Here is a 25,681-nt window from a genome sequence, read left to right as displayed (position 1 = left end):
ACACACCTCCATCTCCATTAACTACATCACACCTGCCCATACCCACTAGAACACACCTCCATCTCCATTAACGACATCACACCTGCCCAGACCCACTAGAACACACCTCCATCTACATTAACTACATCACACCTGCCCAGACCCACTAGAACACACCTCCATCTCCAGCTCCTGCATCACTGTCTGCCACATGGCCTCAAACTGCACCATTTTATTTCTCACTGTCGCCCAGCACTTTACCTTTCTATTGCGTTATCAATGGAGGATTGGTTGATTTCCAGTTTAAGTATAGTATTTAAGATGATTGACGAGAAAAGTATAGTCCAACCATCCGGTAACTTGTTTCATGCTCATCAAAGGTGAGGGTGAATTTCAGATGTTCACTGCTTGTATTGATGAAGGAGTGGAATCGATGAAGTTCCTCTGCTGTCCCCTGGAATAGAAGGAACACATCATCAATGAAGACTTTTACAGAACCTGATGAGGTGCTAGAATGGATTGTTAGGGCTGACAATCACATTCTTCTCTAACAACCCCACATAGAGTTCCGCATAATTAGATGCTATTTTTTTAAACTACAATGACTATAATGACCTGAGCGCCTACTTGTCTTGTCTGTGTTTCTTTTACACCTGCTACGTAAAAGAGACCGAAGAATGTGTAACAGTATAGCTTCCGTCCCTCTCCTGGCCCCTACCTGGGCTCGAACCAGGGACTCTGCACACATCAACAACTGCCTCCCACGAAACATCGTTACCATCGCTATTAGCGCGCACCCCGCTAACTAGCTAGCCATTTCACATCGGTTACTAATGCACAATGGTCAATGCTATCTGGGATTCTTGGGACATCCCTACCCAAAACCCTAACTTAACCGTTTGAAATGTCAAGTTCAATGGGCTAGTGTTAGGATTGGTGTTTATTACTATAACCCAATGCTATATCACATGTGATATGTTAGCCTGGGCGCCTGGGTGTCTGTGTGTGTGTGCTGGAAGTAACAGTTAGCCCCAGATAAGTGTGCTGGGAAGCTGTGGTTAGCCTTGAGCGAGAACAGTGTGCTTTGTATGCAGGTGCAAATAGCTCAGACAATGATGCAGAGCTGTCTGACTTCAGTCTCTGGGGTGAGGGAGCGTAATCTACACAGCAACAGCGCCGGGACACCAAGGAGCGCCAAGAGGCTGGGACCAGCCTGAGCGCCGGCGATAGGCTGAGCAAAGTTTAAACCACGCTCAGCCTCTACTGTGATAGGCCAACAGACGGGTTGGAACTAGTCTGCCACAGTATAAGAACAGCTGTTTACTTACATCCTGCCAGTTCTCAGTTCTGCCCTGCGAGGTGATACAGAGAGCCCATATATACGAAAAATGCATTTACCATTTATCGCTTGAGTTTAATAAAAATACTTAAAGTATATTCGGTGACTCTGAATCACATTTTGTCCTGATACCAGATTTGAATTGACGCAAATCCCTTATACTAGTGACGTCCGGGACGTCCCAAGGATGTATCGCTACCTGAAAATACATGATCTAAGTGATTGATAGTTGGTATTCAGCAGTCATAAACCCTAATTTACTTTAATGAACTACTAAAATAGTGATTTTGTCAGACAGCAGCTCTACACTTTATTGACTGACTGATCCATTCATCCTTCCATCCCTCCTCAGCCTTCCTCTCCTCTGAAGACCCAGTGAGGGTGGAGCTCAGTCAGAGAGCTGTTGAGGGACTGGTTAGGAAGAACACTTCTACAGCCAGAGAGGTGAGAGGTCACACATGGTTTAGATGGTAAATATTTATGTCCCCTTAGTGGTTCATCACGTAAGCAAAAGGGAATATGTTCCATCTGTGTTTATTTACGTTAGTGCAAATTGTCCACTGATATTGATGAAATTTCTCACCCCTTTTGGCTGTATGAAAGTTAATTTCCCCTCAGGCACACACATTTGTTCTTTGATATTATGAAGGTAATTTGTGTAAAATGTACTTTTCCCCACTCATTCACCCCATCTCTTTATATTGAATATTTATATTCAGTGGCCTGACTGCATCCAGACTATGTCAAAGGCCCATCCTGGTAGATCTGAACCTAATGCAGCTTGGAGTGATCAGATGACATTAGTCACATTTAGGTGCCAGGTGTAACTGAGGCCATAGATGCTCCATATCCATTACTTAAAGTGTTTTATATAATATGTCTAAATGTGTTTCTTTCTGTGTTGCAGGGGCAGTCAAGAAATGGAACAGCAAGACCACAGAACATGACATAAGCAGAGCTGTGGGAGACCACCTCAAGCCCCTGGTAGAGCCGGGGGTGGTGTTTACCACTCCACCATGCCTTCAGCAGGCTGGAAATGTGGGATTGATCTGTTTGATCCAGTAGTTGAATCCTTTGACTTATTGTTGATTTCAAAACATTTCAGTTTCAACAAATGAACTGGGTTGGTTGAAAAATGATACTAAACGTACATACCATGTACGTTTTAACATAGTGGAAGATATTTTAACATAGTGGAAGATATACTGTTTTTCATACTAAGATATGTTTTGCTTTTGCACATATTTGTTCATTGGTTTTGCTAGTCTGTTGATTGTCAGTCATTGGGTTCATTTGTCTTACAATATGTTCAAATCAAGCTTTATTTATACAGCACATTTCAGACACGGTGTTAAAGGAATTTTAATTCCTATGTTTATCAACCAATTCAATTAAAACACTCTGCCCATACATAAGAATTTGTAAGATAATTATCAGCATTAAATGGACAGAAACCAGTCTTAAAATCAATCAATAGCGTTTATTCTCGAGTACTGATCATAATACATTTTACATCAGGTTATATAATAAAGATGTCATAGGTTTTAATGTCCATCCTCCTCTCGGATACAATGACAGTATAGTTAGAGTTCTCATTACTGTCTGCCACCTGTTAAACTATCTACAAACAACCCAAGGTCTTTCCCCTCCCTGGGTAGAGACATCATTCTAGCCTGTCTGAAGATAAACCCATTCTTTCTAACAAGGAACACATAACATTCAACATTATGATTATAAGATTAATTCTTACAGTAATATAGTAGTATTCTGTTTAGTTATAATTCTAAGTTAAATGTATACATATTTTAGTCATTAAACACAAAAATCCCATAACACACGGATACAACACAACGGATTCACAGGAAAAAACGATAACAATAATAACTGAAAGACTGATGAGCATTCTTAGGAAATGCCATTGATTAAAATATTAATTGGATGCAATATCCAACCCAAAAATATAAGCTTGTTTTTTAGGAGGGGTTCTGAAAGACACTGAGGGTGTCGACTGAAAATTGACTAGTAACAACAACTGGGACCTAAAAGACACCCACCATGAGACCCACTAAATCTGCCTAAGAAGAGGAAAACAAAAGAAAAACCCACACCAAACTTAAAGACAGGAAGTAAACCAAAAAGGTGGAGCAACTAAAGGTGTTGACTCTCCACATCTATCAAGACAACTGGAGCACTGGGCCAGACACTCTTAAATAGAACCTGGACCAGCTCAGGTGAAACACCTTCCCACTAAAGAGATGGACAAGCCAGCACAGGTGTAACACATACTGACTAACGAGGTGACACCAATCAGTGCATCCTACATGCTAACGAGCTATACGTGCCAAAGTCCAACCTCAAACAAATGGAAAAACCAAAGCCTGTAACACCTTCCCCCTTAAGACAACAAATAAATCCTATATTTTTGCTGGACAAGTTTGCTCACCACCAACAGAAAAAAACTTCCATTTCACATTATAATCAACTACAATGCTTCACCAATACAAAATAAACATGGTGTCTACTGGCTGTCAACATTTAAAAACAAGAAAAAACACGTATTTTGAAATAATTTCTTCTCCTTTTTCTTTCTATAGAATCCTAAAACTCACTAGCTTCTAGAACTCTCGTCCCCTTGGAACGAGCGCAAACAAAACTCATCTACAATATGGAAAAATGTGTAGTCAAAATAAATTAAGATCCATGGCAACGCATATCGATTTGGGAGGAAATCTGGTTGAACCTGCTCTTGGAGGTAACACAAAACAAAAAACACATGGAAATGGGAGATATATTAAACCTCACTGGTTAGACAACCTGCAGAAGACAGTCAGCTACATTTTGGAGTGCTGCATTTAAATTTAGGGGTCACTAAACAAAGGAACACAACACTTATTTGTCATCACTCATCGATATCATGTTGAAATCAATTCTGCCGAGAGGAGGGAGATGAGGTTGCACGTCCTGTTAAAACTAACAGCTCAAAAACCACACGGAATCTGGGAATAATGTGTACATCCCTGGTTTGAGGACAACTTGTAGAAAACAGTTAGCTACATTTTGAAGTGTTGCATTTTGATTCAAGTGGGTCACCAACACGGTAAGTGTAACACAGCTCTTTTTCTGTTAGTCACTTTTTGTTAAATCACATAAATAGTACTCTCTTAATTCAGAGCCTGGATTTTTCCCCTGAGGCTAATATCCATATCATGCTGAAATCAATAGAACAGGGGACAAAACTTTAGGTTTCTACATTGTGACATCATTAAAATACTCATACTACAATGTTAAAACATTCTACATTGTGACATCATTAAAATACTCCTTCTACAATGTTAAAACATTCTACATTGTGACATTATTTCATTGATATCATGAAACTCCATGTATTTTCTGATGTTTGATCAGAGATCTTTTATCAGAGTATCTCTTGTCACACAGATCACAGCTATGAGATTTCTCTCCTGTGTGTGTTCTCTTGTGTCGAGACAGGTGGCTAGATGTAGTAAAACACTTCTCACATTGATCACAGCTGTAAGATTTCCCTCCTGTGTGTGTTATCTGGTGTAGAGTCAGTGCTCTAGATGCAGCAAAACTCTTCCCACAATGACCACAGCTATAAGGTTTCTCTCTTGTGTGTATTCGCTGGTGTTGAGTCAGATAGCTAGATGCAGCAAAACTCTTCCCACATTGACCACAGCTATAAGGTTTCTCTCTTGTGTGTATTCGCTGGTGTTGAGTCAGATAGCTAGATGCAGCAAAACTCTTCCCACATTGCCCACAGCTATAAGATTTCTCTCCTGTGTGTGTTCTCTGGTGTCGAGTCAGAAGGCTAGATATAGTAAAACACTTCCCACATTGATCACAGCTGTAAGGTTTCTCTCCTGTGTGGGTTCTCTGGTGTTGAGTCAGAGAGCCAGATCTAGTAAATCTCTTCCCACATTGATCACAGCTGTAAGGTTTCTCTCCTGTGTGTTCTCTCTGGTGTCGAGTCAGATGGTAAGATGTTGTAAAATACTTCCCACATTGATCACAGCTGTAAGATTTCTCTCCTGTGTGTGTTATCTGGTGTCGAGTCAGAGAGCCAGATGTAGTAAATCTCTTCCCACATTGATCACAGCTGTAAGGTTTCTCTCCTGTGTGGGTTCTCTGGTGTATAGTCAGTGCTGAAGATGCAGAAAAACTCTTCCCACAATGACCACAGCTATAAGGTTTCTCTCCTGTGTGTGTTCTCTGGTGTAGAGTCAAAGAGCCAGATGAGGTACAACTCTTCCCACATTGACCACAGCTAAAAGGTTTCTCTCCTGTGTGTATTCGCTGGTGTAGAGTCAGAGTGTTATATGCAGCAAAACTCTTCCCACATTGACCACAGCTATAAGGTTTCTCTCCTGTGTGTGTTCTCTGGTGTAGAGTCAGAGTGCTATATGCAGCAAAACTCTTCCCACATTGACCACAGCTATAAGGTTTCTCTCCTGTGTGTATTCTCAGATGTTGAGTCAAATGGCAAGATCGACCAAAACTCGTCCCACATTGAACACAGCTATAAGGTTTCTCTCCTGTGTGTATTCTCTGATGTAGAGTCAGAGTGCTAGATGCACCAAAACTCTTCCCACATTGAACACAGCTATAAGGTTTCTCTCCTGTGTGTGTTCTCTGGTGCACTGTCAGATCTCTAGATGCACTAAAACTCTTCCCACATTGATCACAGCTGTAAGGTTTCTCTCCTGTGTGGGTTCTCTGGTGTTGAGTCAGAGAGCCAGATCTAGTAAATCTCTTCCCACATTGACCACAGCTATAAGGTTTCTCTCCTGAGTGTGTTCTCTGATGAATTTTAATGCCTGATGAGGTGAATCTCTTCCCACAGTCAGAGCAGCAGTGAGATTTCTTCCCTGTGGATCTCTGCAGGTGTTTATTGAGGTGTTCTGATCTGGAGAGACTCTTCTCTGCCTTTTTAGCATCATGAGGTTGTTGAGGCTCCCCAGAGGATTCAGGACAGTCACGTCTCTCTCCTGTGTGAATGACAAAGTCATACAGGTGATTAAAGGCCCACAACAGCAGAAATCCACTGTAAAAGGTGATGCCAACAGCATAGCCATGATGTTGTACAACAATTGACGTCTGTAATGATTTGACATTTGTCTTAAAATGAGCAAGAAGTCATATTTTGTCTTGTTTTCACATTAGTAGTAACATCTAAGATTGTAGACTAGAAATAAGTTATTCATGTTGTTGAAGCAGTGTGCCGGACGACTTTTGGTCTCCAATATAGGCCCCTTTCTGTGTTTGCTAAAATTGTATGTAGTATATCTGCCTGGAGCAAAAATGGTGAGCAAAGATTTTAGTTTTTCACAATGTATTCTGAATGTGAATGGGGGAAAACTCAGGGGAGTAACCACCATTTCCAGGTTGCTTATGAGTACATTTCACACTACTTTGGATTATAATTGTAAGGATCGTTTGAATGTCCTGCTTAATATAATATTTGTGTCATCATCGCAAATCAACCGCTTTGTACTTAAAAAACACTTGAACCAGTAAAATGCTCTTTGGCTTTTTCATCAGCCTGACAATGAGGGTTTGTACACTGTTTGCCAAATTGGCCCATAAACTTCACCTAAGAACAAATATAGGAAAATAGCTGTGTGTGTTGTACAACAGCCTATCCATTAAGGAACAGTTCTCTACACATTATGAGCTAAGTATCTCTGTGTCCAAACAGACTAACGAGACCCAACTATAAATCAAGCAGACAATAACATTATAAACATCAATTTGTTAGGGATGTTGTATCCAACGTGGAGCACGGCATAACTGTCTTTACCAGAGTAATGAATGAAGAAGCACTTTGGTTGTTGTTGCATGTCGTGATGTTTGTCATTTGACTGTCATTCACAAAATGATTTCCTGGATCTTCTGATGATAGTTGAACATGTGGCTGTAACTAAACAGCTACAGTATTAAGAATTATGTGTAATTATTGAAAGAACCACGTTAATGACAGTATCCATTTGAGTGTTGTCAATAAAGCTAAGATTAAAAAAAATATATATATATTTCACCTTTATTTAACCAGGTAGGCCAGTTGAGAACAAGCTCAACTGCAACCTGGCCAAGATAAAGCAAAGCAGTGCGACAAAAACAACACAGAGTTACACGTGAGATAAACAAAAGTACAGTCAATAACACAATAGAAGAATCTATATACAGTGTGTGCAAATGGAGTACAAAGCTAAGGCAATAAATAGGCCATAGTAGCGAAGTTTAGCAAATCAATTTAGCAAATTAACACGGGAGTGATAGATGTGCAGATGAGGATGTGCAAGTAGAAATACTGGTGTGCAAAAGAGCAAAAAAAGTAAATAAAAACATTGGGATGAGGTAGGTAGTTGGATGGGCTATTTACAGATGGGCTGTGTACAGCTGCAGCGATCGGTAAGCTGCTCAGATAGCTGATGCTTAAAGTTAGTGAGGGAGATATAAGTCTCCAACTTCAGCGATTTATGCAATTCGTTCCAGTCATTGGCAGCAGAGAACTGGAAGGAAAGGCGGCCAAATTAGGTGTTGACTTTGGGGTTGGGGATAACCAGTGAGATATACCTCCTGGAGCACGTGCTATGGGTGGGTGTTGCTATGGTGACCAGTGAGCTGAGTGAAGAGCAAAGACTTATAGATGACCTGGAGCCAGTTGGTTTGGCGACAAACACGTAGCGAGGGCCAGCTGACGAGAGCACATAGGTCCTAGTGGTGGGTGGTATATTGGGCTTAGGTAACAAAACAGATGGCACTGTGATAGCAAACTGGATGCAGTCTGAGTAGAGTGTTGGAGGCTATTGTGAAAATGACATCGCCAAAGTCAAGGATCGGTAGGATAGTCAGTTTTACGAGGGTATGTTTGGCAGCGTGAGTGAAGGTAGCTTTGATGCGAAATAGGAAACCTTGGATTGGAAATGCTTAATATTAGTCTGGAAGGAGAGTTTACAGTCTAGCCAGACACCTAGGTATTTATAGTTGTCCACATATTCTAAGTTAGAACCGTCCAGAGTAGTGATGCTGGACGGGGGGGGGGGGGGGGGGGGGGGGGATGGGTGCGGGCAGCAATCGGTTGAAGAGCATACATTTAGTTTTGCTAGCGTTTAACCTGTCTAGGACTGGGGTTCCGCTAGCCCACATTCCACTGAAAAGGCAGCGCGCGAAATTCAAAAAATATTTTGTAGAAATATTTAACTTTCACACATTAACAAGTCCAATAGAGCAAATGAAAGATAAACATCTCGTGAATCCAGCCAACATGTCCGATTTTTAAAATGTTTTACAGCAAAAACACCACGTATATTTATGTTAGCTCACCACCAAATACAAAAAAAGCACAGGCATTTCTTTCACAGCACAGGTAGCTTGCACAAAACCCGACCAAATAGAGATAGAATTAGTCACTAACCAAGAAACAACTTCATCAGATGACAGTCTTATAACATGTTATACAATAAATCTATGTTTTGTTCGAAAAATGTGCATATTTCAGGTATAAATCATAGTTTTACATTGCAGCTACAATCACAAATAGCACCGAAGCAGCTAGAACAATTACAGAGACCAACGTGAAATACCTAAATACTCATCATAAAACATTTATGAAAAATACATGGTGTACAGCAAATGAAAGACAAACATCTTGTGAATCCAGCCAATATTTCAGATTTTTTAAGTGTTTTACAGCGAAAACACAATATAGCATTATATTAGCTTACTACAATAGCCAGCCACACAACCGCATTCATTCAACGCAACGGTAGCGAAAAAAAACAGCAAAAGATATAAATGTATTCACTAACCTTCACAATCTTCATCAGATGACAGTCCTATAACATCATATTACACAATACATATATGGTTTGTTCGAAAATGTGCATATTTAGAGCTGAAATCCGTGGTTATACATTGTGAAAACGTAGCAACTTTTTTCCAGAATCTCCGGATATATTTCTGACACTCACCTAATCTGACCAAATGACTCATCATAAACTTTACTAAAAAATACATGTTGGATAGCAAATGAAAGATACACTAGTTCTTAATGCAATTGCCGTGTTAGAATTCTAAAAATAACTTTAGTACGACATACAGCTTATGTTATAGCGAGACAGCGCCCAAAATCAGGGCGGAAAATAATACTAAACATTTGACAGAAATACAAAATAACATCATAAATGGTTCCTACTTTTGCTGAGCTTCCATCAGAATCTTGTACAAGGGGTCCTTTGTCCAGAACAATCGTTGTTTGGTTTTAGAATGTCCTTTTTTCCTGTCGAATTAGCAACCAAAGCTAGCCAAGTGGCGCGAAGCTGTCCATCTCCACCAAACGCAGAGAACGGAACACGCCAAAACTCCCGATAAACTTTCAATAATCTGATGAAACTATATTGAAAAAACATACTTTACGATGATATTATCACATTTATCAAATAAAATCAAGGCCGGAGATATTAGCCATCTATAACGAAAGCTTTTCAGAAGGCAATCCAGAGTTCCTTCCCGCGCCTTGCTGAACAAAGGAAATTGGGGTCATGTCATTCCAAGAGCTCTCTTTTGACCTCAGATCAAGCTATACACCCCATTTCACCTCTCACTGCCTGTTGACATCTACTGGAAGGCGTATGAAGGGCATGGATATCCATAGATTTGAAGCAAATGAATAGCAAGGCCCTGGAACAGAGCCTCGATGTCAGATTTTTCACTTCCTGACAGGAAGTTTGCTGCAAAATGAGTTCTGTTTTACTCACAGATATAATTCAAATGGTTTTAGAAACGTGAGAGTGTTTTCTATCCAATAGTAATAGTAATATGCATATTGTACGAGCAAGAATTGAGTACGAGGCAGTTTAATTTGGGGAAAAAAATTCCAAAGTGAAAACAGCATCCCCCTATCCCAAAGAAGTTAAGAGCAGTTGGAGGCCACGGATGGAGTGTTGAATGGCATTGAAGCGCGTTTGGAGGTTTGTTAACAGTGTCCAAAGAAGGGCCAGATGTATACAGAATGGTGTCGTCTGCGTAGAGGTGGATCAAGGAATCACCCGCAGCAAGAGCAACATTGTTGGTATATACAGAGAAAAGAGTCGGTCCGAGAATTGAACCCTGTGGTACCTCCATAGAGACTGCCAGAGGTCCGGACAACAGGCCCTCCGATTTGAGACACTGAACTCTGTCTGAGAAGTAGTTGGTGAACCAGGCGAGTCAGTCATTTGAGAAACGAAGGCTGTTTAGTCTACCGATAAGAATACGGTGATTGACAGAGTCAAAAGCCTTGCCCAGGTTGATGAAAACGGCTGCACAGTACTGTCTTTTATCGATAGCGGTTATGATATCGTTTAGTACCTTGAGGATGACTGAGGTGCACCCGTGACCAGCTCGTAAACTGGATTGCACAGCGGAGAAGGTACGGCGGCATTCAAAATGGTCAGTGATCTGTTTGTTAACTTGACTTTCAAACACTTTTGAAAGGCAGGTCAGGATGGATATAGGTCTGTAACAGTTTGGGTCTAGAGTGTCACCCCCTTTGAAGAGGGGGATGACCGCGGAAGCTTTCCCATCTTTAGGAATCTCGGATGATACGAAAGAGAGGTTTAACAGACTAGTAATAGGGGTTGCCACAATGGCGGAGGATAATTTTAGAAAGAGAGGGTGTAGATTGTCTAGCCTACCTGATTTCTAAAGGTCCAGGTTTTGCAACTCTTTCAGAACATCAGCTATCTGGATTTGGGTGAAGGATAAGCTAGGGAGGCTTGGGGAAGTAGCTGCGGGGGGTGGGGAGCTGTTAGTGCAGTACGCCACAGGATGTTTTTGTCCTGGTCGAGGGCAGTCAGGTCTGGAGTGAACCAAGGGCTATATCTGTTCTTAGTTCTACATTTTTTGAAAGGGGCATGCTTATTTAAGGTGGTGAGGAAATTACAATTAAAGAACAACCAGGCATCCCCTACTGACGGGATGAGGTCAATATCTTTCCAGGATACCGGGCCAGGTCGATTAGAAAGGCCTGCTTGCAGAAGTGTTTTAGGGAGCGTTTGACAATGATGAGGGGTGGTCGTTTGACCGCGGACCCATAACGGATGCAGGCAATGAGGCAGTGATCGCTGAGATCCTGATTGAAAACAGCAGAGGTGTATTTGGAGGGCAAGTTAGTCAGGATAATATCTATGAGGGTGCCTACGTTTACAGATTTATTTAGGATTGTACCTGGTGAGTTCCTTGATAATTTGTGTGAGATTGAGGTCATCTAGCTTGGATTGTAGGATGGCCGGGGTGTTAACCTCACTAGAGTAGGGGGCACTATTTTCACCTCCGGATGAAAAGCGTGCCCAAAGTAAACTTGGTAGATTTGGATAGAAACCACTCAAGTTTCCAAAACTGTTAAAATAATGTATGTGAGTATAACAGAACTGATATGACAGGCGAAAACCTGAGATAAATCCATCCAGGAAGTGGGATTTTTATATCTTTGTAGTTTTCCATTGACTGCCTATACAGATTCCATTGACTTAGGACTCAAATTGCACTTCCTATGGCATCCACTAGATGTCAGTCTTTAGAAATGGTTTCAGGCTTGTATTCTGAAAAATGAGAGTGTAAGACCACTGAATGAGTGGACCATTCAGTGTCCCAGAGATTTTTCATGTGCGAGACCGAGAGAGCGCCTTTCTTGTTTACCTTTTATATTGACGACGTTATTGTCCGGTTGAAATGTTATCTATTATTTAGGCTAAAAACAACCTGAGGATTGATTATAAACATTGTTTGACATGTTTCTACGAACTTTACTGATACTTTTCGGATTTTTTCGTCTGGCTGTTGTGTTTGCTGTTGAGCCTGTGGATTACTGAACAAAACGGAGGTTTTTGGATATAAAGAGAGACTTTATCGAACAAAACTAACATTTATTGAGTAAATGGGAGTCTTGTGAGTGCAACGATATGAAGATCATCAAAGGTAAGTGATTAATTTTATTGCTATTTCTGACTTGTGTAACTCCTCTACTTGGCTGGAAACTGTTTGTAATGATTTGTTTGCTGGGCGCTATTCTCAGATAATCGCATGGTATGCTTTCGCCATAAAGCCTTTTTGAAATCTGACACCGTGGTTGGATTAACAAGAAGTTAATCTTTAAACCGATGGATAACACTTGTATGCTTCATGAATTTATATAATGAGTATTTTTGTTTTTGAATTTGGCGCTCTGCAATTTCACTGGATGTTGGCCATGTGGGAAGGTAGCGTCCCACACCCCCTAGAGAGGTTAAGCATATCCCAGTTTAGGTCACCTAATAGAACGAACTCTGAAGATAGATGGGGGGGCAATCAATTCACATATGGTGTCCAGGGCACAGCTGGGAGCAGCTGGGAGTCTGTAACAGGCGGGAGTCTGTAACAGGCGGCAACAGTGCGAGACTTATTTCTGGAGAGATTCATTTTTAAAATTAGAAGCTCGAACTGTTTGGGCTTAGACCAGGAAAGTATGACAGAACTCTGCACTTTGAAAGCCATCTCTGCAGTCGATTGCAACTCCTCCCCCTTTGGCAGTTCTATCTTGACGGAAAATGTTGTAGATGGGGATGGAAATTTCAGAATTTTTGGTGGCCTTCCAAAGCCAGGATTCAGACACGGCAAGGTCATCAAGGTTGGCGGAGTGTGCTAAAACAGTGAGTAAAACAAACTTAGGGAGGAGGCTTCTGATGTTAACATGCATGAAACGAAGGCTTTTATGGTTACAGAGGTCAACAAATGAGAGCGCCTGGGGACACACAGCCTTAACCTCTACATCACCCGAGGAACAGAGGAGTAGGATGAGGGTACGGCTAAAGGCTATCAGTACTGGTCGTCTAGTGCGTTGGGAACAGAGAATAAAAGGAGCAGATTTCTGGGCGTGGTAGGATAGATTCAAGGCATAATGTACAGACAGGGGTATGGTAGAGTGTGGGTACAGTAGAGGTAAACCTAGGCATTGAGTGACAATAAGAGGTTGCATCTCAGGAGGCAACAGTTATGCTAGGTGAGGTCACCGCATGTGTGGGAGGTGGGACAAAAGAGTTCTCTGAGGCATGTGGAGTGGGACTAGGGGCTACGCAGTAAAACAAAACAATGATAACTACCCTAAACAACAGTATACAAGGCATATTGACATTAGAGAGACATAAAACGAGGCATAAAGCAATCACAGGTGTTGATTGGGAGAGCTAGCTAAGACAACAATGGGTAAGACAACAGTTAAATCAGCTAAGACAACAACAGCAGGTAAAATGGCGATGAATGGGCAGAGAGGGTCAGTTAACTACACACAGGGCATGAGTTCGAGGCTGGGGCCAACAGAAACAAAATAAACAAAATGGAGTACCGTGATTAATGAACAGTCCAGCAGGCATCAGCTATGTAGCCAAGTGATCATAGGGTCCAGTGAACAGCAATATACACTGCTCAAAAAAATAAAGGGAACACTTAAACAACACAATGTAACTCCAAGTCAATCACACTTCTGTGAAATCAAACTGTCCACTTAGGAAGCAACACTGATTGACAATCAATTTCACATGCTGTTGTGCAAATAGAATAGACAAAAGGTGGAAATTATAGGCAATTAGCAAGACACCCCCAATAAAGGAGTGGTTCTGCAGGTGGTGACCACAGACCACTTCTCAGTTCCTATGCTTCCTGGCTGATGTTTTGGTCACTTTTGAATGCTGGCGGTGCTTTCACTCTAGTGGTAGCATGAGACGGAGTCTACAACCCACACAAGTGGCTCAGGTAGTGCAGCTCATCCAGGATGGCACATCAATGCGAGCTGTGGCAAGAAGGTTTGCTGTGTCTGTCAGCGTAGTGTCAAGAGCATGGAGGCGCTACCAGGAGACGGGCCAATACATCAGGAGACGCGGAGGAAGCCGTAGGAGGGCAACAACCCAGCAGCAGGACCGCTACCTCCGCCTTTGTGCAAGGAGGAGCACTGCCAGAGCCCTGCAAAATGACCTCCAGCAGGCCACAAATGTGAATGTGTCAGAATATGGTCTCACAAGGGCTCTGAGGATCTCATCTCGGTACCTAATGGCAGTCAGGCTACCTCTGGCGAGCACATGGAGGGCTGTGCGGCCCCACAAAGAAATGCCACCCCACACCATGACTGACCCACCGCCAAACTGGTCATGCTGGAGGATGTTGCAGGCAGCAGAACGTTCTCCACGGCGTCTCCAGACTCTGTCACGTCTGTCACATGTGCTCATGTGCTCAGTGTGAACCTGCTTTCATCTGTGAAGAGCACAGGGCGCCAGTGGCGAATTTGCCAATCTTGGTGTTCTCTGGCAAATGCCAAACGTCCTGCACGGTGTTGGGCTGTAAGCACAACCCCCACCTGTGGACGTCGGGCCCTCATACCACCCTCATGGAGTCTGTTTCTGACCGTTTGAGCAGACACATGCACATTAGTGGCCTGCTGGAGGTCATTTTGCAGGGCTCTGGCAGTGCTCCTCCTTGCACAAAGGCGGAGGTAGCGGTCCTGCTGCTGGGTTGTTGCCCTCCTACGGCCTCCTCCACGTCTCCTGATGTACTGGCCTGTCTCCTGGTAGCGCCTCCATGCTCTGGACACTATTGCCACAGCTCGCATTGATGTGCCATCCTGGATGAGCTGCACTACCTGAGCCACTTGTGTGGGTTGTAGACTCCGTTTTCATGCTACCACTAGAGTGAAAGCACCGCCAGCATTCAAAAGTGATCAAAACATCAGCCAGGAAGCATAGGAACTGAGAAGTGGTCTGTGGTCACCACCTGCAGAACCACTCCTTTATTGGGGGTGTCTTGCTAATTGCCTATAATTTCCACCTTTTGTCTATTCCATTTGCACAACAGCATGTGAAATTTATTGTCAATCAGTGTTGCTTCCTAAGTGGACAGTTTGATTTCACAGAAGTGTGATTGACTTGGAGTTACATTGTGTTGTTTAAGTGTTCCCTTTATTTTTTTGAGCAGTGTATGAACCAGGGAAGCCGTTAGGTAGTCATTACTACGCTAGCCGGGAGATGCGCCTGGCTCGAGGCTAACTGGTGTTAGCTTCGGGACAAGGGCGTCACCGACGTCTGGCAAACGCCGGTTGAGGGCACATTGGACGGAATTGCGTCGGCAGACCAGTTGTGATGGATCGGCGGTGCTCCGGGTCGACAAAGGGTCCAGGCCAATTGGCAAAATAGGTATTGTAGCTGGAGTAATTTTGTTTTCTAGCCGGGAGATGCACCTGGCTCGAGGCTAACTGGTGCTAGCTTCGGGACAAGGGTGTTAGCCACTGTAGCCAATCCGGTGCAAAGGTCCAGAATTTACGGCAGGAATCCGGTGATGTAGAGGCTTCTAGTCGTCTTAGTGAAGAGTCTGGGAGGCATCAGCTGTGTAGCCGAGTGATCATAGGGTCCACTGAGCAGGCCGGGAGATAGCTAGCCTTGAGCCAGGCCTTCGGGGCTGGGCACTCGGTGGCAGCTAGCTAGCTGCGATCATCCGGTGTAATGGTCCAGAGTTACGGCAAGAATACGGTGATGTAGTGGAGAAAAACAGTCCGATATGCTCAGTATGATATCGCGCTGTGCAGACTGGCAGGTGTTATCTAGGCTAAGAGCGGCTGGTGTCTGAGCTAAAAAGGTAAAGGCCGCTAGCAGTGGCTAACAATGACTAAATAGCTAGTAGCTAATTAGCTGGTTAGCTTCTGATGGCTAGCTGCTGATGGAGGTTCTAACTATAAGGTCTAAAAAAATAAAATTGCAGATCCGTATCATAATGGGTGAGGCGGGTTGCCGGAAGGTATATTTAATTTAAAAATGGAAAAAGATTTAAATATATTGCAATATATACAAAAAAAGACGAAAAATACATACCATTTACAACAAACACGTCTTAATGCTACGCCATCTTGGATTACAAGATGACTCTGTAAAAAAACATCGGATTTAGCAAACTCGAAAACTGTTTTCCCAGCGTAACATAAGGAGCCACTAAATGATACATAGTTCAAGTCCATTTCAGAATACAAAAAACTGTCCGACAGGAAGATCCCTTATTTAAGTTGAAGTTCATCATCTGACAAGCGTAACGTTATGACTATAACTACTGTTCCCTGAAGGAGGGAAACGAGGTACAACATACTATTAAATCCACGCCTCGCTGGAAGCACCACCGTCCACAGGTGATGAGAGTGAGGCTTGGATTTATTCCTTAAAATGTAATGCCGCTCTTCACCAACCCAGGAAAGGGCGGGAACAAACAGGTGTTGTACCTCGTTTCCCTTCTTCAGGGAAGTGTAATTATAATCAAAGTTACACTCCCTTTCAGTCAGTCAACTTCGGAACAACATACTATGGGGAAATAAAATCATTCCCCAGCCGAACCAAACGGATACGAAATGAAACGGCCCCCTGCAGACCACCCAGACCTGACCCTACAAGATGCGTCAGTTTTGTCAATTTATTCATTGTCTTTTGTTTGTAACACTCCTGTCAATGTTGAGTAAGGATGCACACCTGATTACCCATATAGAAGTAGGATTAATCTATCTGGCCTGCACACAAATGTAGGCCTATAAATGTGCCCATTTGGGGATGTCTGATAGTATTTCTCATTGTCTTAACGCTGAACCACTAATGAGTTGTGGAGCTTCTCAAAGTAATTTTTTCTTCGCCTCCAAACAGCAAGTAAACAAAGTCTAATCAAAATCAATTGCGAATGACAATAGTTCCTCAAAGTATTTTTGTAAAATATTTCCAGCTCTCGCCCTTTCGATAACCACTCGGCATAAAAGGGAAAAATGTAATGCTCTGATCCAGTGGAAATGTCATAAAATACCTTATTACTTCTTATCCTTTGCACAAATAGCCTACAGCTGTGTCTGTCCAGAACTCACTGGAGCAGGAAACTGTGGGCCTAGAATATTTTATACAATGTTGCAAGCTTGCTATCCGAGTTTCACTGACCCAGTTGATAGTTGATACAATGTTTCAAGTTTGTTGTAGACAGGCCATGTGCAGCCAATGTGATTTCTAGGATATTTATTTTTATCAGGATATTTTCTACCTGCAGAATGCTATGTTTTTATTTGTTGGCTTTATGTAGGCTATCTTTTTACATAGTTGGCAATGGCAATGAAAGTTACTTTTAGATTTCTATAATTTTCATTTAGATTTAGATAGAATGTAGATTAATCACAGACAATAATTTTGAGATACTATTATAAATTAAATGAAACTGTTCCAGTAAAATGTGCATATGAAAATCATAACTGGCACACAGATTCGCAGAAATGGTCAGATAAATTGGCACTCCAACTGGAAAAGGTTGCAGACTGATGGTGTAGTCTATTATTAGTCTATTAGTCTATCTATCTGTAGACTATTAGTCTATTACTGAAAACTTCAAGAGCAGAACGGCAGAATTTACGAAGTCCAGCAGAGGGGGGACTCCCTCTGGTCAGGTTATGTTGACGAGCGGCTCCCTCTAGTCAGGTTATGCTGACGACCGGCTCCCTCTAGTCAGGTTATGCTGACGACCGGCTCCCTCTAGTTATGACCTCGAGTCATTTGTGTGTCTTAATTATTTGATCAAACAGAATGCTTAAAGCATCAGACAAGTTCAGTACGTATATTTCATTTTATAAAAACACATGGGGCGATTGGTAGAAAGAACAGATGACTCTTGGTTGACCAAGATGTATTTTAGTTGGGGACAGCACTAGAACATGATTTTGGGGCTCCCGAGTGGCGCAGCGGACACTGCATCTCAGTGCTTGAGGCGCCACTACAGACACACTGGATCAAATCCAGGCTGTATCACAACCGACCGTGATTGGGAGTCCCATAGGGCGGCGCACAATTGGCCCAGCGTCGTCCGGGGTAGGCAGTCATTGTAAATAAGAATTTGTTCTTAACTGACTTGCCAAGTCAAATAAAGGTTACATTTAAATAAATAAAAATGAGTGTTTCATGATAAACCATTTTACACAAATCCGTCAAGGCACCAACTTTGAGAAGGGTTCATGAATGTAATTGAATCTAGGTATGTCTTGCCTTTAATGTAAGGGCATGAAAAATAATTGGCTGAATATTATACAATGACTTATCAACAGCTCTAATAATTTGCCTCCACAGGAAATCTTCACTGGCAATTCTAGAATATACTATATAGCCTAGAAACCTTGTTAAACTATCATTATGACATCACGGATGAATTCTAGAATATACTATATAGCCTAGAAACCTGGTTAAACTATCATTATGACATCATGGATGAATTCTAGAATATACTATATAGCCTAGAAACCTGGTTAAACTATCATTATGACATCATGGATGAATTCTAGAATATACTATATAGCCTAGAAACCTGGTTAAACTATCATTATGACATCATGGATGAATTCTAGAATATACTATACAGCCTAGAAACCTGGTTAAACTATCATTATGACATCATCAAACCTGGGTCCAGTGACTGTCAAGCCAACACCTTATAACTGTTATGCCAAGAATGTCGGAACTTCTTGACGAGGTCGCTAGGTGTTGGGTTACGGTTGCTACAATTGCTTTCTCTATGAATTTGAGAGTGTTTACATTTCTCCAGCCCCATCCCTCAGCTGGTTACCAAACCGAGTCTCTTGGCAGCCATTTTGTTGCTGTTTAAATACTAGGTTGTCCCTTTAAAAAAGCCACACATCAATCAACCAATCTGCAATGAAACAATAACAAAGCAGTAATTCCACCACTGTTTTGGTAATAAGATGATGGATGGGCCTGGAGAAATGTAACTACTCTCAAATTCATAGACAGATCTATGGATGCAAGGACTGACCATCCATGATATCAACATTATAGTTTTAACCATGTTGAGGCTGTTGATTTACATGGTTTCTAAACATTGGAGTAAAAAAATGCTTATTTGGGTTCTGATGGGGTACAACAGTTGAACTAAGATCATGAGGCATGTGTTATATTCTTCAAGAATCAATGGCTATAAATAAATAATTTAAAAGTCAAAATATGGATGTAGCAATTGCAGATTTCCACTTTAACACCAAACATCAGTTCAACAACTGCAGAGTTTGTACCTCTGTATTTAAGACAGTACTTACCAGTGGTAATCACGGCCCGGTTTCTCAAAACCATCTTATGGCTAAGTTCATCTTTAGAACCACTGGATGCCTTAAATTGCGTTTGGGAAATCGGGCCCAGATATCCAGTTTCCTCCTCTTCTTCCTCTTCCGATGTGACCGTAATCTCCCCCTCCTCTTTCACTTCAAAAACTGCATCATCCTCCTCTTTCACTCTTAACGCCTCTTCTTTCACTGTAACGTCTTTCTCTTCTTCTTTCCCTGTAACAGTCTCACCCTCTACTTGTTTTTGTATTGTAACATCCTTCTCTTCCTCCTGCTCTTTGACGAGAGCTTCTTTCTCCGTCCAGCAGACCGCCTCTTCTTCAGCAGAAGGAGAATAACTTAGTGAACTCATGGTCGGAGATGTTAGCTAGCTAGGCTAATGCTAACTTAACCAGCCCGCTAGCTGACTAATAACAACACGGTACATATTTAATTAAATCTGATAACTAACTAGACGACAGAAGTAGGTTCAAAACACAGTGGCTAATATACACTAAAGCGTCTAAAGAACTTTATTGGTTCGGCTATTTTGTCTAGCAAGCTACCGAGGTGGCTGACTAACTGTTACTGCTGCCGAAAGAAGCGTTCCGTCCACTAGATTATACGTCACACTAACAGCATTGCCTTAAAATCGCACACCGCCATCTGCTGACTGGAGTGGGTAACGCTCAGTCTGAACCTCTGACTGCGATGGAGATGTGCGACTTTAAGACAATGACGCTAGTGTGACGTAAAATATATATTATAATGTTCAGACAAAAAGTTAGTGTAGGAAGCATGAGTTTTTACTCACCAGTGTAACAACACAGTGTGGTTAAAGACTTAGTTGTATTGAAGATCTGGTTAACCTATAAGCACAACCAGTTATGTTTTTGTGTTATCGCATATGTATTAATTTATTTCGGGATTCTGGGTAATCCACAGCAGATTTATGGAGAATTGCTGTGAGTGAGTTGAAAATCGAATAGTCCCGGGATAGAAATTTATAAAGTTGACATTACATCATAAAATCCACCTTTTACATCATACATTAGCAATTTATGTTTTAATAACTACTGTTGTTGGTTTGGGGTCAAATAAGCCTCTTTATATTATTTTTGCCGAATCTCAGTTTTCCATGTGGGTTTTATGCAAAAGTTCCCTCTTTCAAATTGGTATCTAACTGGAAAATGCATCTTCTTTAGGAGTGCTATTTTTACCCTGTCGACTGCTGATCATTTATCCACACTGTGCGTCTCATCAATGCAGGTCATTTATGACAAATGTATAAAGTATATGTTTTATAAACTCATGAACACCAGCCAGTTTATTATCCCGTGTTTGTTAGTTTAGATGTATTATACTTCTTCACCACCAGAGGGGGACATTGAGTAATTTTTCAGGTTAATTTGATATATTTTGATACTAATAATGGATGACAGTTTATTCTGATGTTGTGAATATGAGACACATGGAAACAATGTATTCATTTATTATAGTAAATTAGGAATTATTAGGAATTGTTAAATCCACAATACGATCACAATGACTTTGATAGACATTTCAATAATTTTTTTGTTAGTATATTATAGGGCAGATTTATGTAGAATTGCTGCGGGAGTGCTATTTATATCCCGTCACTAATGATCATTCATCCATACTGTGTGTGTCCCATCATTGCAGCTTTGGAAATAAATGAACTATCCATCCATTGCTCCTTCCTGTGTTGACTCACTGACTTGAGAGACCAGGAAGGTCACACTAGCTCATAGGTTGATATCTAGCTCAAGCTTCACCTCATATGAACTGTGTGGTTGTGTTATCTAGTGGGAACCCGTTAGCACGGTAGGCTCTGGTGCTTTCTTGCCGTGGGCTCAAAATGACAGAGGAAATCAACCTGCTTGCTCCTTTTTGTTTTGTCAACTTTTCGATGGGGATGTTATGTTTGATACCGGAGGTACGAGGCATGCCCAGGGGCGAAAATCTGTTATCAACCTTGGAGGGGACAATTACATTACATTTTCTCAAGAGCAATTCCTGAGGGGGACACCAAAAGTAGTGCTGTAACACATAGCCTACGTTGTAATATGTTAAATGTATATTGAGGAACCATAATTCCTACAACTGAATAATTGATAGGTACAGTAGTTAACTGAAGGGTTTAACCAACTTGTTCAAATGTTTAAATCATTATAATACTACTACTAATAATAGTTATAGCAGTGCTCCTTACCAGTCCAGTATGTATGCAGGTATTCGTACTTACAACTAGCAATATCAAGAAAGGCCAGTAGGTAGCAATGGTACTGTACACTGTATGGGTGTAGTTTTCATAAATACAATGAACATGGTGTGATCACATCTAAAAGAGTCTCCATTGAGAACCATCACAAAGTTAGTCTCCGTATTGAATAGACCTTTTAATTTTACTTTTTCTGATACATTTATATAGTCATTAAATGTGCCACTGGCCTGAGTCTACTACAATATCTTTACAAGAACAAAAAGATTAAAATAAGTACAGTTCTAAAAGCTAAATAACTACTTCAATGAAAAACCCAAATAAATCAAACAAAATATCCTTCAGTCAGTGTCTCAACTCTTCAAACAGCAGCTATGGACAAGTATGTCGCACAAAGTATGCAATTTTAAATAAAATAACATGAAATAAATAATTTGTAAGTGTACTGTCATGTACTAAAAACTACTCTCCTCTAGGCTGCTTAGTACCCGCTCATACTGCCCTAGCACAGCTCTAATAGCAGTATTCCGCACAGTCCACCTTGTTGGACATAGGGGTTTCCGGGTGGGCAGATGTGTTTCTTTGGACGTGGAAATTGATTCAAACATGCTCTTAAACTTTCCTGACTGGCCATAGAGGACACCTAACTGATGGACCCAAGAAAGGGAATCCCGGATCAGTGGGGAGGCTGAGCAGCAAGCCTGTGTAATCAGATTTACACAGTGTGCTCCACAATGGACATAGAGGGCTAATGGCTGCTGCCTTCTCACAATTGCCTGTGCACCTGTGTATTTTCCTGCCATGTTTGAGGCACCATCGTAACTCTGCCCACGTAAGCCAGACATGGGCAAATTGAGCCTCAACAACACTTCAGTTGCCACTTTCGCAATGCCCTCGCCTGTTGTCTCCGACACCCTGTATAGCCCAATAAACTCCTTGTGAGGGACAAGGTCATGGTCAACATAATGCAAAAATACACTCTCCTTCAGCACCAGAGACCAGAGACATCTTGAGTACCATCAACATTTAATGAAAATTGTACAATCGGAAGAGACCTAATCTCAGCTGCAATGCCTCGAATGATTGTATTGGCCATGATGTTCAGAATTTCATTCTGTGCTTTGGGGCCTCTTGAAACATCAACACTCTGTTGGCAAGAGTTTGCGGTTCAAAAATTGTGGGTGTGGCTGATATGGTTTTGTGCCATCACTGAGGTAACTGGACAATGCAGTGCCACTGTCCCCTATACTGGTGCTGCTGGCAACAAGGGTGACACCTGGTCCTGCCGTGGCTGTGACATTGTTCTCTGAAGTCTCTCTCCCTGGCTCTTTCCCTTTCACCACCCTCACTGACTCAGTCTGTCTCCTAGAAAATAAATAAGGTGTTTGCCGTACTCCTAACTACCGGTACCCAAAACTACACAATTAACCACAACAGCAATACCATTGCCATAAACAAATCTTAGTTTAGTCATCAGTTTAAGTTGAGAGCGGGGGTATCAATGGCATTTTCCAATTATGTCCCTACTTTACAAGTAAAAAAAATTGAGAACCTTTCATGTTGCCAAACAAAGACTTACCTGAGACTCCCTGTCTCTGCCAGTCTGTCCCTGCATATCTGTCCCCAGCTCTGCTGTCTGTGTGCCATCTGTTGCCTGCTCTGCCTAATGACATCATTGTGAAACATTTCCATTAGCATTTCACTTCTTTCTTATGAACATTTTATCAACTCGTCTTTGAGATATTAGGCTACTAGAGTTCTTACTTTGCGTTTTGGTGTACTGAAAAATACTCTGATGTCCGTCTTTTTACTTTTTTCTGCCATTTTTCTACCTGGCTGGCTGGCCGGTCTAGCTGCACACACACACATTTACACAACATATGCTACAACCTTTTCTAATTTTAATATAGTTTGTTTCATATTGGCTGGCTTCCAACAATAGCTGAATTTGTAAAGCTAGCGAGCACCAATTCAGTTTCTGTGGTGTTTGCTATAATCTTTTTTTTTTTTTTAAAGGTGAAATAAAATAAATTTTAAAAAGTTCACTAGCGACAATTTAGCTTTTGCAACGAGACCATTAAATATATTTAAGACAATGGTATAAGAGAGTGTAGTTCTGTTCAGTTTGGACTTCAGTTTATCGCTAACCTTATCACAGGGACTTTGAAGCACTACAGCTGCATGCTGATCTTGGAATAAACTGACGATAGCAAAGATTCCATCTTTGACGACGCCACATAAATGGAATAGGTACTAGCTAGCTTGCTAGTTAATGTTTGCTTTAGTTTGCGCGCTAGCTCTGCAAATTCAGCTAGTGTGTGAACCCTGCCAACATAAAAAAATAAAAACATTGCTATGGCGCGATTGACTGGATTAACCTCACGTCAGTTACGTACATTGAGTGCCTTTCGGACAGTAGATACGAACCCTCTATTACCTTGCCAGCTAAAGAACTGGCAGTGGATCAAACCATTGTGAGGCAAAGGGCGGGGTGGTCGCAATCTTTTGAAACTTAAAAACGCGCTATTAAGTGTCTATAATCAGCACAACTGCTTTCATTGCGTATTATTAATATTATTGAAATTACATAGTTATGTTTACAGTGATAGATTGGGGGGGACAAATCATATTTTTCCCAGGATGGGGGGGTCGTGTCCCCCCCGTCCCCCCTGGGATTTCCGCATATGGGCATGCCTGAAAGCAGTAAACTTCAAAGCAGTGTACTGATGCCTGTATCACTTTATCAGCAGCACGTCATCAATGACGTCTGAAGCTTCGTTTCGTCGAACAACCACCTGATTGGTTTGGTATTGGGCTTGTTCGACACTGCAGGCGACTGCCAACTGACTGCTCTACAAATCACCTTACATCATAAATAACTACTCATTATTATTTAAGCAGTGTGTCACTTTATCACCATTGATCAATGACTTCTGAAGATTCATTTTCTCCCATCATTCTGTATGTGTCTGATCTTTTGATCTGCAAACACGTTTAGGTTTTGTTAGTTTGGTTCTAAATGGTCTCGGTGCTGGTTGGCTACGCTGGTTAGGCTAATAGCTAGTTGGCTAAATAGCTAATGTTAGCTGGCTGGCTTATAACATTCTTTGATATTTGGTTAGATGGCGTTATGTATTTCCAAAACGTTGGTTTACTTTAATCACTCAAATCATGAGTGCAAACGATTGGTTTTATTCTAAGTTCTACATTTGAAGTTATTTCTGTTGTAGTTTACATCATAGGGGATAGGCTGGTCCTTCATATTACTCCACACCTGACTTTGGCATTCTTCTGAATTCTGATTGGTTTAATGTAATAACTCCAAATATAGAACAGTGAGGTGTAACTTTGCATTGGGGAAAGTATTTCATTTTATCTTTTTAAAAACTATACAAAACATACAAACGACAACATCATACAAACATCAACTACATCACACCTGCCCAGACCCACTAGAACACACCTCCATCTCCATTAACTACATCACACCTGCCCAGACCCACTAGAACACACCTCCATCTCCATTAACTACATCACACCTGCCCAGACCCACTAGAACACACCTCCATCTCCATTAACTACATCACACCTGCCCAGACCCACTAGAACACACCTCCATCTCCAGCGCCTGCATCAGCACCATTTTATTTCTCTCCGTTGCACACTCACTTTCAACTTTTAGATAATAAAGCATTTTACCTTTCCATTGAATTAACAACAGAGGATTGGTTGATTTCCAGGTTTTAATTAAGTATAATATTTAAGATGATTGATGAGAAAAGTATCATCCAACCATCGGATGTCTCACTGCATCCTCAAATGCCATGTCTTGAAATATACAGACAGACAGATTAAAAGTAATTTTACATTGTATAACTGTACTTCTGACAGCCAACTTTCTAACTCCGCCCATAACTGTATGACGTCATAACATTCCCAGAAGGATTATTGAGTTATTGTTAGTTTTACACTGAAGACATGACTCTGC

The 25,681-nt window shown here is 41.5% G+C and overlaps 1 protein-coding gene across 1 annotated transcript; it reads right to left on the bottom strand.

The window, feature by feature from the left end:
• Nucleotides 1–2,778: 2,778 nt before the first annotated feature.
• LOC139567106 (zinc finger protein 271-like) lies at nucleotides 2,779–20,370 on the bottom strand. Its single transcript, XM_071388593.1, has 2 exons — nucleotides 19,449–20,370; nucleotides 2,779–6,324 (listed from the first exon to the last, which is right to left on the bottom strand). The coding sequence occupies exons 1-2, from the start codon at nucleotides 19,822–19,824 to the stop codon at nucleotides 4,688–4,690; spliced, it is 2,013 nt and encodes a 670-aa protein (XP_071244694.1). The 5' UTR covers nucleotides 19,825–20,370; the 3' UTR covers nucleotides 2,779–4,687.
• Nucleotides 20,371–25,681: the final 5,311 nt, after the last annotated feature.

Source organism: Salvelinus alpinus, unplaced genomic scaffold (genome assembly GCF_045679555.1).
Source record: "Salvelinus alpinus unplaced genomic scaffold, SLU_Salpinus.1 scaffold_44, whole genome shotgun sequence".
Lineage (NCBI taxonomy): Eukaryota > Metazoa > Chordata > Actinopteri > Salmoniformes > Salmonidae > Salvelinus > Salvelinus alpinus.
The sequence above is the reverse complement of the archived record's forward strand: the minus strand, read 5'-3'. Positions and strand labels throughout refer to the sequence as shown.